Source organism: Dipodomys ordii, unplaced genomic scaffold (assembly GCF_000151885.1).
Source record: "Dipodomys ordii isolate 6190 unplaced genomic scaffold, Dord_2.0 Scaffold135, whole genome shotgun sequence".
NCBI classification, from domain to species: Eukaryota; Metazoa; Chordata; class Mammalia; order Rodentia; family Heteromyidae; genus Dipodomys; species Dipodomys ordii.
In genome coordinates, this window is record NW_012267351.1 from 4,956,821 (window position 1) to 4,971,615 (window position 14,795).

Below are 14,795 nucleotides of genomic sequence, written 5' to 3' on the forward strand. Positions count from 1 at the left end.
TCCCTCAGCTCTTCAGCTCAAGGCTAGCGCTCTACCACTTGAGCCACAGCACCACTTCTGGCTTTTTCTGCTTATGTGGTGCTGAGGAATCGAACCCGGGGCCTCATGCATGAGAGGCAAGCGCTCTACCACTGAGCCACCTTCCCAGTCCCTCCCTCTTCCTTCTAAGCCAAGTGAGACATTGCTTTCACACATTCATATCTAGAAAATGCTACCTGAGAGCTGGGCTCTGAGGCTCATGCCTTTAATCCTAGCTACTCAAGAGGCTGAGATCTGAGGATTGCAATTCAAAGCTAGCCTGGGCAGGAAAGTCCATGAGACTCTTATTTCCAATAAACTATGCCCATCCCCCCGCCCCTCCCCAAAAAAAGCCAGATGTGGAGCTGTGGTTCAAGTGGTACAGTGCTAGCTTTGAGCAAAAGAAGCTCAGGAACATCACCCAGGCCCTGAGTTCAAGTCCCAGGACTGGTATGAGAAAAAGAAAATGCTTCTTGACTGGAGCTTGGAAAACCTAGGGATGAGACAGAGTGGAGTTGAGGGTGGGGACAGGTGGCTTTTGAAGAGTCACCCCTTAACCAGATGCTGTTGGTGTACGCCTATAATCCTAGCAACACAGGAGGCTGAGATCGGAGGATGGTGGTTTGAAGCCATCTTGGGCAGGCAAGTCCATGAGATTCTTCTCTCCAGTTAACGACAGGAAAACTGGAAGTGGAGCTGTGGCTCAAAGTGGTAGAAGGTTAGCCTAGAGCAGAAAAGCTCAGGGACAATGCCCAGGCCTTGAATACAATCCCCATGACCAACAAAAAAGAAGGAAGGATGGAAGGAAGGAAGGAAGGAAACAGAAAAGCCACTACTTACCTGAGGCTTGAGCTTTTTCTCATTCGCTGTCTCCTCTGTTTCCAGTGCGCATGCCCCTGACCAGCAGTATGGAAATGGCTTGAGTCACAGAGCTAGCCAGGCTACAGTTCCTGAAGAGCGCACCCTCCATCCCTGTCTCCAGATTGTAGGCGCAGATGACTGCTGGCAGCAGGTGGATGCCTCTGTGGGTGTCTTTAGACCCACAAGCTGTAGCCCCCCGGAAGCTGCAAACGGTGACACCCCAACCATTGACCCTCCTGGACTACTGACCTCTGACCCCCCTGCAACTGCAGAAAATGGCCCCCTCAAACCCTCCCCAGTTGATGTCCTGGAACCTTCAGGTAATGATCTTCCAGGCTCACCTCACCACACTACCCTGGCCAGGGGTCCTGGCCAGCCACCATGGCCTAGTCCGCATCTCCAGGAACTGGTTCAAGAGCTAGCCAGACTGGACCCCTCTCTGAGTGACACTTTTACCTCCCAGTCCAGCCCAGAGCCACCCCTGGGTCTGCTGGATGGGTTGATTCCTTTACCAGAGATCTGGGCTGCCATGAGGCCAGCGTGTTGGGAGGAGGTTGGAGAAGAGACCGAGGGTGCTTCTGAGCCAGGGTGAGTGAGAGGCATGGGGACTCAGGGACTCAGGCTTTCCAAGGGCGGGGAAAGGGGAGGGGAGAGGGAGGAGATCATACAACTCAGGCAGCTGTGATTTGGCCCACAGATGCCACGCGGGCAACCTTACCCGGCATCTGCCAGCTTCTCAGGAGGCCACGAGACAGGAAAACTCCACCTCGTCTTTCGTACCTGATCAGCCATGTGGCCTAGGGTTAGGTCCTGAATCCAAATACAACATCCAGGCCAAGAAAGTGAGTGTGGGAGGGACTGGGAAGGTGGCTCAGTGGTAGAGTGCTTGCTTCATATGCATGAAGCCCTGGGTTCAATTCCTCAGCACCACCTAAGCAGAAAAGAGCTAGAAATGGCTCTGTGGTTCAAGTGGTAGAGTGTTAGCCTTGAGCTGAAGAGCTGAGGGACAGCGCCCAGGCCCAGAGTTCAAGCCCCACCACTGACACAAAAAGCAAGTGAGTGTGGGAGGGGATATGGGGGGGCAGGGGGAGACTAGAAGACTAGGTAGGGAGGGGAGGAGGAAGAGCCCTAAAATCAGGGCAGAGAGTTTAGAGATACTCCCTCCAGGTGGAGCTGGCCAGCCTACTCCAAAAGATGCTGGTGGACCTGCAGGCAGAGCAGGAAAGACTACACGGACTGGCCCGAGCTTGGGCTAGACGAAGGGAAGACCTGGAGGCTGCGGTGAGCCGTACCTGTGCACCCCGGGACCTGGAGCGGTTCACCCGGTTCCTGGCTGACCTGGAACGCGTGCTTGGCCTCCTGTTGCTGCTAGGCTGTCGCCTGACCCGCGTGCATTGTGCCATGGACAGGTTGGGCTCCGCTGGCGCTCCAGAAGAGCGGGTATAGTAAAGCTTGGGGGGGGTGGCGATCGGGACGGGGTGGGGCCTGCCATCTTGTAGGCCCTGGCAAGGTGGCACACCCCATGTTTTCTGCGTGTGCTTCTAGGCCTCTTTGTTGCAGCGGCTGAGGCTTTTACAGCGCCAGCAGGAAGATGCTAAGGAGCTGAAGGATCACGTGGCCCGGCGCGAGCGTGCCCTGCGCGAGGTGCTGGGGCAGGCACTGCCCACGGAGGAGCTGAGTGCCTATGGTGCCCTGCTGGCAGGCAAGGCCGCCATCCTGGCCCAGCAGCGCAGTCTAGATGAGTGCGTCCGCCTTCTGCAAGACCAGTTGGACGCCATCAGAATTGACCTTGGCCATCGTCCCCTTTGTCCCAGGCCATCCTGGCCCCCGGGGTCCTGTTTGTCCCCTGCCAAGCCCTTTCCTGCTTCCCCTGTCTAGTTCCAGGGAGTGGGGATGGGGCTCAGCCACACCGGATCCATGCTGGTTTATTGCCTGATTTGTCCCTACAGGGAGACCTGGCTTTCCCAGAATGCTCCTTCTTCCAGGTCTCCCCTGGCCTTTGTCCAAGTCTTGGGGGAGTATTGGGGAATTTAACTCCTGGATCTGGGAAACCTGCAGTATTAGCCAGGCACTGAGTGCAAGCATATCCTCCTAGCTACTCGAGAGGCCGAGATGTGAGGAATTGGGTTCAAAATCCAAACCTTGGGTGGAAAAGTCTGTGAGACTCTGAATCTCCAATTAACCAGCAAAAAAAGCTGGAAACAGAGGGGTGGCTCAAGTGGTAGAGTACCGGTCCTAAGCAATAAAAGCTAAAGAGAGTGCCCCGGCCCTGATTTCAAGCTCTAGTACTGGCAAAAAGCAAAAGAACAACAAAGAAACCCTGCAGTATTTCAATTTTTGTGATGGGGGCAGGTTGGGGGGGGGAGGGGAGCGTCTATTAAGCTTTTGGGAAAGGAATCAAGTCCAAGGAGCATTTCCGCTTAAGGTGCAGAATGGCCTTTTATTATTTTTTTTTAATAAAAATTTCTTTTTTTTTTTTTTTTTGGTTGGTCGTGGGGCTTGAACTCGGCCTGGGCGTTGCCCCTGCTGTGTTCTTCAGCTCAAGGCGAGCGCTCTACCGCTTGAGCCACAGCGCCACTTCCTCAATAAAAATTTCTAAGAGCAGTTGTATCACTTACACACAGAAGAGGGACTAAGCAGAATGCTAAGCCAGGCTGGAAATGTCTACGAAGATTCTGGAGAACCCAGCTTGGAAAGAGAAGAGACTTGGGGAGGCTGGTCCCCAATTGCCCTGTCACAGTGATCAATCATTCTCCCAATGCCACCTTCACTACTGAACAAAGCCTAAGGCTCTGTCCAGATCTCCTTGGTGGGTTTAAATAAGCCCTGAACTTCAGGAACTCAGTTTTTGATTCTCTGTGGTGCTGGGGATTGAACTCAGGGCCTTACACGTGATAGGAGAGCACTTTTCTACTGAGCTATATCTCCAATCCCAAACTAAATTGTGATAATGTAATTAGAATGAATGACCCTATATAGAGAACTATTTTGGACATCTGTGAGGGGCTTTAGGCAGCAAAGCACTTGCCTATTTTCTCTTTTCTGTTCTTTCTTTTTTTCCCCTTTCTTTCCAGACCTGGGGCTTGGACTCAGGGCCTGGGCAATATCCCTGAGCTGCTTTTGCTCAAGGCTAGCACTCTACCACTGGAGCCACAGCACCACTTCTGGCTTTTTCTGTGTATATGGTACCTTTTTCTTTTTCTTTTTTTTCCCTTATTGGGGCTTGGACTCAGGTCCTAAAGCTCTCACTTAGCTTTCTTTTCTGTATCCAATCATGGCTGGCACTTTACCACTTGAGCCAAGTCTCCACTTCTGGCTTTTTTTTTTGCTGATTATTTTGGACATCAGAGTCTTGTCTATTTGTCTACCTTGTTTGACTCTGAAACTTCACACTTAGATCTCAGGCTCCTGAGCAGCTAAAATGATAGAATTATAGCCATCTGGGGGGCTGGGAAGGTGGTTCAGTGGTAGAGCACTTGCCTTGCATGCAAGAAGCCCTGGGTTTGATTCCTCAGCACCACATAAGCAGAAAAAGCCAGAAGTGGTGCTGTGGCTCGAGTGGTAGAGCACTAGCCTTGTCCTGAAGAGCTGAGAGACAGCGCCCTGGCCCAGAGTTCAGGCCCCATGACCAGCAAAAAAAAAAGCCATTTGTGCCTAGCTGTACCTATTTTTCAGTTTATGGGAACTCTGCTTTTAAGTCTTGAAGTGAGACAGTAGCTTGGGTAGGTCCTGTAGTCCCAATACTTTGGAAGCAGAGGTGGAGGAATTTGCTCAATACTGTAAATTCCAGTATAACCTAGGCCACACTGTATAACCTAGTGAGCCACACACCCCATTCTCCAAATCAAATCCAAGTTGGAACCATAGTTCACACAATAATGCATTTGCTTAGCAAGCACGAAGCTATGAGTTCAATCCCTAGTAACACACACACACACACAGTCCCTAACAAGCCAAACTGAGTTTATCCAGTTCTTCAGAAATTGCACTGATTGCTGGCCTGAGAAAGGCTGCTGAGGGTGGATGCCCAGAGACCTTGCACGGGGGGGCTGTGAACCCGGAAACAGCTGCAATGTCCTGTACACCAGAGAGGCTGATCTTGGGGTGATCAGAACAAACACCCCCTCCATTTGTCTATCAGCCCTATGGACGTGAAGTCATGTTTTTAGGTGTCCATGTGAAAATCTGCATCAGTATTGTTGGTGGCAACAAGGACAAGAATATTGTTTGAAGCTGGGCACCTACGATCCTAGTACTCAGGAAGCTGAAATATGAGGATCGCAGTTCCAAGCTGGCCCTGGAAGGGAAGTCCATGAGACCTCTTATTTCCAAGGAACCACTAAAAAAAAAAAAAAAAGTCTGAAGTTGAGCTATGGCTCAGGTAGTAGAGTACTAGTCTTTAGGACAAAACAAAACAAAACAAAAATCCTCGGGGACAGTGCCCAGGCACTGAGTTCAAGGCCCAGGACCAGCACAATACAACAACAAAAAAGAATATTGTTTTGCAATGGTTCTGGTTACTTTTGGCAGTGGGGCCTATTAAAAGGTGTGTGTGTGTGTGTAAAGCCAACTGACCCCCCAAGTGAGAAATCTCTGCTTCGGGGCTTGTTGTCACTTAGTGTAACTGATTGGGGATTTTCAATGGTTGCATTCATACCCAAAGCATGAGTTCTAACAGTCATGCCATTGAGAAAAGAACAATGCTCACATTGTGCCTTTTTCCCTTTTTTCCCCCCTCTTTAAAATAGAAAACATATGGGGTTCCTGCAGAGCCATTGCGGGTTCTAACATTATGCTTTCCTTCTTTCCTTTGAACGCTGCAGGCGGTGCCCGGATTCCCAGTTCCTCAGCCATAGAAGCCCTTGGAAGCCCATTCTGGATCAAAACGATTCATTTCTCCCTTTTTGCCTCTGCCTGCTCCACCCCCTCCCCCAGCCTTGCATTCTCCCATTAGGATATTCTTAGAAACTCCTTTTTAACATCCTCTGAGGGTAGATGGTAACATTTCAAACAGAGTGAGCCAGCTTGAGTTGGGGGTGAAGTAGTGGGTGTCAGCCATTCTCCCATAAAACTAAACTTTGGTTTTCAGTTAGATTATTTCCACGCCCCCCCCAACTCCCTCTGAAGAAATAAGAAGTTTCTCTGGTCCACCTTGTCAGAGTGGGGAAAGAACCCTAATGTAGGGTTACTTTCTTCCTGAACCAGTCTTTTGAGCCTTGTCTGCCTTCCTTCCTGCCCCCCGCCCCCTTCTGTCCCTTTCCATCATTCCTTAAACTCACCCACGCTAAAGATGTTCTGGGTGGATTGATTGGCACTCAGATGACCCGCTGAAAGCCAGTGACTTGACCCTGCAGGATGCTACCAGCAGAGGGCACTGTTCTCTTTGAGGTGACACCTGATCACCACCCACAGCCTGGCCATCTGGTGCTTCCTCTGGGCTAGCCACAGGGCCTTGGCTTTGCTGAACAGGGCCCCATGCTGGACTTGGAAGCTTGAGCTGAACTTTATTTTATTTTTGCGTCTGTTGGAAATACTGGCTAGCTAGCTACCCGGGGTGTGTGTGTGTGTGTGTGTGTGTGTGTGTGTGTGTGTGTGGTCTGGCTCAATTTCCATGGCCAGTAATACTGGCTAGCTAGCCACCCGGGGTGTGTGTGTGTGTGTGTGTGTGTGTGTGTGGTCTGGCTCAATTTCCATGGCCAGTAGGCCTGCCTTGGAAAGTTGCTGGCTAATGAGAAATGTAGGGGAAGGTAGGAAAGAGAGGGATGTCCCGAGCCTCCCTAGTACAATAAAATCTTGCATAGTTTCCTAGAGTAGAAAAGAGGGTGGAGGGGGGGCCCTCTTGGGGTGTGTTCCGCTCCTCTGTCCTCTTGGGTTCATCCCTGTGGTGCCTTCCCCCCAGGAGGCCTTGAGGCGGTGCCCTGGGCTGGAGAGGCGGGGAGGTTGGCTTCGTGATGGGGTTGTTGCTAGGCAACAGGCAGAGGCACTTGTCCCGCCCCCGCGCTGCTCTTCCTAATAAGGATTGAATTCATGGACTTTTTTTTTTTTTTTTTTTAATTCATGTACTTTTTACCTTCAGGCCGTGCGCAGTCTTTCTCCAATACCCCGCTGGGCACACTGTGTACCCAGGCGCGCGATCAGCTTGGCAGAAAAGCTCAGAGATCCTTGGCTGGCACCAATTGCCAGGCTGTTTTGTTCATTCAGATGTAGATCAGAAGCTGGAGCCGAAATTGAGGCCACATGCAGTTGGAGACTGTTTGAAGAAAAGGGGTGAATGGGAATTTTGGGGGGGGGCGTGAGGAGGAAAGAGGCACACTTGGTATAAAGAAGCCCTCGCAAGACCCACTCTTGAGTGGCGGGGCACTGGTGGCTCACACCTGTAATCCTAGCTACTTAGGAAGAGGCTGAGGATCTGAGGATCATGGTTCAAAGCCAGCTAGGGCAAGAAACTCTGTGAGACTGTTATCTCCAATTAACCACCAAAATAGAAAAAAAAAATGCTGGAAGTGGAGCTGTGGCTCAAGTGGTAGAGCATTAGCTTTGAGCAGAAAAAGCTCAAAGACAGCACCCAGGCATGAGTTCAAGGTCCAGGACCAGCGCGCGCACGCACGCATGCACGCACGCACGCACACACGCACACACGCACACACACACACCTCCTCTAGGTTAAGAGTCTCAGCCTTGCTTACCCCAGGGGGTCACCATGAGTGTGCATCTGTTGTCTTGGATATTTCAATCCGCGGGGAAAACTCCTTCTCATGTAGCAGGCTGGCTCACCACCAAGCCAACCTTTCATCACGGGTTCAAGTCCTGAGGTGCGGCAGTTCTGGACTTGAGTCCAGTACCTTAAGCCCAAAGGTTAATTGAGAGCCATTTAAAATGGTCAGGAAATTGCCCAGAAGTCTAAAGGAAGAAGAATATGGTTCCTGGGTGGGGGGCCCCCTCCCCGGGTCCCCAGGTGAATGGTGCAGTATTGGTCTTAAATGTGGAGCAGAGGTGCTAGAAGTATGTGGGTTAAGAAAGACATTGTTGGCTGGGAAGGTGGCTCAGTGGTAGACTAGTTGCCTAGCATGCATGAAGCCCTGGGTTCCATTCCTCAGTACCACATACACAGAAAAGTCCAGAAGTGGCGCTGTGGCTCAAAGTGGTAGATGCTAGCCTCGAGCCAAAGAAGCTCAGGGATAGTGCCTAGGCCCTGAGCTCAAGCCCCAGGACTGGCAAATTTTTTAAAAAAAATTTAAAAAGACATTGTTGCTAGGTACCAAGTAGCTCATGCCTGTAATTCTAGCTATTCATGAGGCTGAGGTGCGAGGATCAGTGTTCAAAGCCAGACTAGGCAGGAAAGTTCATGAGACTCTTATCTCCAATTAACCAGCAAAAAACTGGAAGCAGAGGTGTGGCTCAAGTGGTAGAGCACCAGCTTTGGGTGCAACAGCTAAAGGACAGTGCCCATTCCATTGAGCCATTGAGTTCAAGTCCCAGTACTGGCACACACACAAAGCCAGACACTAAGATTATGTAACATTTGCCATGCACTGGTGGCTCATGCCTATAATCCTAGCTACTCAGGAGGCTGAGAGCGAAGTATCACAGTTCAAAGCCAACCCAGTTGGAAAGTCTGTGAGACTCTTATCTCCAATTAACCATCAGAAAACTGGAAGTGGTGCTGTGGCTCAAGCGCTTGCCTTGAGCAATAAAGTTCAGGGATAGCACCCAGGCCTTGAGATCAAGCCCCAACCAACAACAAAGTGATTATATAAGATTTGTTAATAATTTCAAAGCATTTAGAGCTATGCCCGGCAGATCCTTCATTAACACAGCTGACGGGTACATTTCCTATGCCCTGGGTCTCCATGAGACGAGCGGGGTTTGCTGAAAAATCTCTCCCACATCCATGAAAGGGAATATAAAACTTTATTAAGAAGTTTACTGTGGTTATGACTCAGACCCATCTCCGTGAACAATTAACTTCTCTTGCATTAAAACGAGTCATTCTCGTGACAAACTTAACCACTCTAACTGCCTTTGAAGTGAATGTGTCAGTGCTGGGTATACTCTTTGCCAGATGTGCCCACTGACACACATTGCAATTCTTTCTTTTGTGAAATTTAATATATGGCTCTTGGAACACTTTCCATAAGCATGCCTAACTGTAATTTTTTTTTTTTTTTTGGTTGTGGAACTTGAACTCTGATCCTGAGCCCTGTCCCTGAGCTCTTCAGCTCAAGGCTAGCGCTCTACCACTTGAGCCACAGCGCCACTTCTGGTTTTCTGGTGGTTTAGTGAAGATGAGTCTCATGGATTTTCCTGTCTGGGCTGGCTTTGAATCGAGATCCTCAGATCTCAGCCTCCTGAGTAGCTAGGATTATAGGCATGAGCCACTAGTGCCCGGCTCTAACTGTAATTTTCTACTGACTTACTTTACCGGTTCAGAGAGTCTTGGCTTTCTAGGAAACAGCAGTGGTTTCTAACACCTGTGTTTTATGTATAGCGATGCTAAATACTTGGCAAAAGTTCTATTTTACCTATAGGTAAAATAAAGAATATTCTGTTTTATTTTTAATTTTTTCCCCCGAGCTTCAAAAGGTTGTACAAGGGGTTCCAATTTAACATGATTCCTGTTCAGTCATTCCTTCCATCCTGTCTGATCCCTCCACTCTATAGTACACTTTTTTTTGTGTGTGTACCAGTCCTGGGGCTTGAACTCTGGGCCTGGGCGCTGTCCCTCAGCCCTTCAGCTCAAGGCGAGCGCTCTACCACTTGAGCTACAGCACCACTTCCGGTTTCCTGGTGGTTTATTGGAGATAGGAGTCTCACGGTCTCTCCTGCCCGGGCTGGCTTGGAACCGCGGTCCTCAGATCTCAGCCTCCTGAGTAGCTAGGATTACAGGCGTGAGCCACCAGCATCCAGCAATATATCCCTTATTTAAGATACTCAGAACATGTTATCAATTTGGGCAAACAGAAATGATCCCTGGGGCTTGAACTCAGGGCTTGAGTGCTGTCCCAGAGCTCTTTGCTCAAGACAATGCCACTTCCAGTTTTCCAATGGTTAATTGGAGATAAGAGTCTCACAGACTTTCCTGCCTGGGTTACCTTGGATCCATGATCCTCAGATCTCAGCCTCCTGAGAAGCTAGAATTACAGGTATGCCAAGATTCTTCTGGCAACTCTTGATGCACAATAAATATCAGTTATTATTTTAGATTTCGTCTGTCTCAAGGCAAAACGGGAATTGTCTGTGACCTTTGTCATCTTGTCTCAGTCAGGCCTCTCCAATAAGGAATCTCCAATATTTCATACTGTCTTCTAGCTCTTCAGCCATTTCAATTGCTACAATGATTGCTTCCTAGAATTTTTCTGCGGAGGAAGAAGGTTTCATCAACATGTTAAAGTAATTTATGCAGACTAGCTAGAGTTCTAAGGAAGGGTCACATCAGAGCCTACATTTATCTACAGTTCTTGGCGGTCATATTACTTTTTTTTCCTCTTACTTTAAGAGAAATCCAGCCAGGCACTGGTGGTGGCTCATGCCTATAATCCTAGCTACTCAGAAGGCTGAATTCTGAGGATCACGATTCAAAGCCAGCCCGGGCAGATTCTTAACCCCAATTAACCACTCAAAAAAACAGAAATGGTGCTGTGGCTCAAAGAGTGCTAGCCTTGAGCACAAAGAGGCTCAAGGACAGTGCCCAGGTCCTGTGTTCAAGCCCCACAAATGACAAAAGAGAGAGAGAGAGAAGAGATCCAAATTCTGAAGGAGGCTTGAAGAGGCAGGGGGAAATTGCAGCAAAAGGTGAAGGAGATACCAAGAAGAGGGTTAACCAAGTAAATCGAATGAGGATGAATAGGATCAGGTTTATCTGGTTTATTTGCATATATGAAAATAGTGTTGAAATTGACAATGAGGTGGGTGCCAATGGCTCACACCTATAATTCTACATCCTCAGGAGGCTGAGATTGATTTCAGAACTGTAGTTCAAAGCCAGCCCAGGCAGAAAAGTCCATGACACTCCAATTAGCCAACAAAAAGCTGGAAGTGGAGATATGGTTCAAGTGGTAGAGCACCAGCCATGAGTGCAAAAAGCCAGGCAAGAATTGGAGGCCTAGGAATTCAAGCCCCACTACCAACACACACACACACACACACACACACACACACACACACACGAATGGGGTGGAGTATAGTAAGAGAAAGTGATCCAGGAGGAAAGGTGACTAGGAAACCCTGCACATGAGTGTGGAAATGTCGCAATGAAACATTCTTTCTTTTTATGTCGATAGTGGGGCTTGAACTCTGGGCCTGGGCACTATCCCTCAGCTCTTCAGCTCAAGGTGAGCATTCTACCACTTGAGCCACAGCACCTCTTCCCGTTTTCTGGTGGTTTATTGGAGATGAGAGTCTCACGGACTTTCCTGCCCAGGCTGGCTTTGAACTGGGATCCTCAGATCTCGGCCTCCTGAGTAGCTAGGATTACAGGTATGAACCACCAGCACCCTGGGAAACATTCTTACCATAATGGATATATACTAAATTAGAAGGAAAGGGGAACATATTAAGAAATTACATAACAAAAAAATACAGTAGCAAAAGCTGAATAAAATAAGGGACTGTTTATTTCAATGCTTAAATTAAAACATTCCATGAATGATTGCCTTTAAGCATTTCAAAGGCCTCACTAACATATATTGAGGACAGAAATCTGGTGCCACAAAAATAAATTTGACATGCAAACCGAATTTTCAAAAGCAGAATATCATCACCACATGATAGAAAAAGTTGGTTAAGCATGTACAGTCTACATCTTTGTCTGGATTCGACATCTTCAGAACAGAAAAATAAATGCCAATATCATTATACTAGGCCCAAATCAGGCAATACTCACAAACATTCTGAAAATGCAGATAGGAACAAACATCCAGAGATGTTGATCCATATACCTAAAATCACTGAGCAAAGATTCTCCATTTCCTATTTATAGTTTTTAAAAATAGATATCACAGATGACTTTTTGTTCAAAACATTCATACAAAATTATATCTTAAATATATCAATTACTACTTAATGAGGTTTGGTTTTTTGTTTTTTTGCCTTGTGTTAATTTTTTTTCCCCATTACACTGAAAGACTCAACCAGATGTGAAAAACATATTCAGCAGCATGACACAAAAGTGTATTTCACTGGTAAAGCACAATTTTAGAATGTAAATATTCAAGCCAAATCGAAATAGCCACCCTCTAAGGCCAAACACGTATACATTTCACCATGGTCGGAAGAGTATTTGCCCAAATGTCTCTTTTCTCTTTATGAAAATCACTTTTATTCCCAAGATACACTTGCTTCCTACCATTCAGCATTCACAGCATGATTGAAATTGGTTACATTCAGAAGGGTCACACGGTTATTCTGTGTTTTAGATTCCCCAGAATCTTGTTTGTCTAAAAATGAGGTAGATAAACTTTTTTTAAAAAAGTTTGGTTGGTTGGGCACTAATTTTCATTAGATCTTAATTCTTTCCACTTTTTCACATAGTATCCAAAATATTTAGCCAAAGACTGAAAACGTCTGAGCACTTTGCCTAAAAATGGGAAAGAGGGGGAAAAAATACTCAAAAGGTTTATTATGAAAGTTGCTTTACCTCATTTTTTTCAATTAACAGAAAAAAAAACCAACCCAGAATAAAAGCATCAAACTACAAAACCACCCCCTATTAGAAAGTTGACAAACCAGCCAACATCTTAAAAAGAGACTCTCCCTGCGGCTACTGCAGTTCTGACTTGGGGGTGTCCTAGACTGCAGAGCCAGCTAGTAAACTCATGGTGGGGGCCCAGACCAGCTGTTGCCCCTTAACCTTTGAACCCCCCCCCTAACTTCAAGTTTCCTCCAGAGTTCAAGCCTGAACTCCTTGAGTCACTTCCCAGAAGCCTCCTCCTCCTGAGATCTCTGAATTACCATCTCTGGAGACAGATCAGACCGAAGGTACTGGTGCAGATCCAACTGGGTGAAGCCGGGTGCAGCCCACAAAGGTAGAAACAAGGTGGGGAGAGGTGTGGGGGGAATGGGGGGCGCCGAAGGCTGCCAGTGTGTTGAGCCCCCAAATCTTGGGCCAGGCCCCTGGGTTAGTTAGATCAACCAGGCCAATCTCCTCCAAGGACCCCTCCTCCACACCCCCCCCCCAGCAAAGAACTTTCAGGTCGAAGGGGGCAGACTGGGCATTAAACCAGCCAAGTGCCCCATCGTAACGGATCGACGTGAGGCTTCCGAGAACGTCGCAAGGCCGCCTCGGATCTTTGTCTTTTTCCGGGGAGCCATCGGTGAGGCTCCCCAAAACTTACTGAAAGAACTCGATTTCCTCAAGCCACGGGCCAAATCCTGGAGCATCAGATCATCCGCCAGGACCCCCAGAAACGCACTGGTGGTGGAGCCGAGGATGGTAGCGGCCACCTGCACGGGATGGCGCGCGGCTAAGGGGCCGCCGCCGCCGCCGCCGCCGCTGCCCCCGCTGGCGTCGGGCTCGGTGGCGTCACGCAGGCCGGGGTCGCCTAGGAGACGACGCAGTGCGTACGAGGCGCCGGGCCGCAGGTACTGGTAGGGGCGGCGTCCGCTGTGGTCGCGCACGTGCACCTGCGCGCCCAGGCTCACCACCAGCAGCACGGCGGCGTCCTCGTGGCCGTGCAGCGCGGCCAGGTGCAGCGGCGTGTAGCCGCCGTGCGAGCGCGCGTTCACGTCCACGCGCGCGCCCCCGCGCCGCGCCACCTCCACCAGCTGCAGCGCCATCTCGCGGTCGCCGCTCTTGGCGGCCCAGTGCAGGGCGGTGTAACCCGACGTGAAGTCGCGTTTGGCCGCCAGGCCGCTATCCCGCAGCAGCAGCCCGTGCAACTGGTGGGTCCAGCGGCCGCCGGCGGTGCGCACGAGCCACTCGTGCTCGGCGGGTTCCAGCGGCACGGCGGACGGCGGCGCGCACGCGGAGGAGGGCGCGGCGGGCATCTCCTCCAGATCCGGGCTCAGGAGACGCGGGCCGGCGCGTGACAGGCGTCGCAGGTGAGGGGAACGGCCGGGACCCAGGCCCAACCCCAGGCCGGATTCCTCCACCGAGAGCCTCCGCAGGAGCAGCGGGGAGCTCCGCGGGCTCCGTTCTTCCGACAGCTGCCGGCGCAGACTCTGTTCGTCCGCCCGCAGCACGCGCAGCGCGGCGGGGCCCGGGACGCAGCAGCGCACCGGCAGCATGCAGGGTTTGGGCGGCTGTGGCGGCGCGCGGGGCCGGGGCGGCGGCGGGGATCCTTTCGCGATCCTCGACCCGGGCTCCGGATCTGGACTCGCGATCCTCGGCCCGGGCTCCGGATCTGGATTCGCGATCCTCGGCTCGGGCTCCGGATCTGGATTCGCGATCCTCGGCCCGGGCTCCGGATCTGGATTCGCGATCCTCGGCTCGGGCTCCGGATCTGGAGCCTCCGAGGAGGGTGCGCAGGTGGCGGGGGCCACGTCGGCAGGCGGTTCCTCCGAGGGCCGGGCTGCTCCTGACGCGCGATCCCGCGGATCGGCGGGTCCCCCGGACGGCTGGGCCGGTTCTTCCGACAGCTCCGCCGTGGTGGGCTCGGCAGCCCCCGGGGGGTCCTGTGGCTCGGACGGCGGGGTCCCCGAGATGGAAGATGGGGCTCCTTCCTCCTCGGGATCCCCCGGTGGGGTGCACGAGGCGGTGGGCGCGGGGCCCCCCGGGGTGTGCGGGAGCGGGGGCTGCGGGCCTGGCGGGTGTCGCGGTTTCTTTCTCAGCACCACGAACTTGACGCCGTCGAGTTCCTTCACCACGGCCACGTCGTTGACGAACTGCTTGAAGCGGTCCCTGCGGGCGGCGCGGCCGCGCGGGTCCCCGGCCTCCAGCAGCGGCCGGAAGCGGCTCAGCAGCTCCGAGTCCCGCACCT

At 50.9% G+C, this 14,795-nt stretch overlaps 2 protein-coding genes across 2 annotated transcripts in view; one reads left to right on the forward strand and one right to left on the reverse strand.

The window, feature by feature from the left end:
• Shroom1 (shroom family member 1) overlaps nucleotides 1-3,318 on the forward strand; it is a 5,174-nt gene extending 1,856 nt beyond the window's left edge. The window contains exons 2-5 of the mRNA XM_013030901.1: nucleotides 904-1,467; nucleotides 1,577-1,721; nucleotides 2,047-2,319; nucleotides 2,425-3,318. Coding sequence (XP_012886355.1) covers nucleotides 904-1,467; nucleotides 1,577-1,721; nucleotides 2,047-2,319; nucleotides 2,425-2,757 — 1,315 coding nt within the window. The 3' untranslated portion in view covers nucleotides 2,758-3,318. The remainder of the gene's footprint in view (nucleotides 1-903; nucleotides 1,468-1,576; nucleotides 1,722-2,046; nucleotides 2,320-2,424) is intronic.
• Nucleotides 3,319-13,065: 9,747 nt separating this feature from the next.
• The window catches only part of Sowaha (sosondowah ankyrin repeat domain family member A), a 2,429-nt gene continuing 699 nt past the window's right edge, over nucleotides 13,066-14,795 (reverse strand). Inside the window, exons 2-3 of the mRNA XM_013030902.1 lie at nucleotides 14,258-14,793; nucleotides 13,066-14,128 (exon numbers count right to left, since the gene is read on the reverse strand). Of these exons, the coding sequence (XP_012886356.1) occupies nucleotides 13,066-14,128; nucleotides 14,258-14,793 (1,599 nt within the window). The remainder of the gene's footprint in view (nucleotides 14,129-14,257; nucleotides 14,794-14,795) is intronic.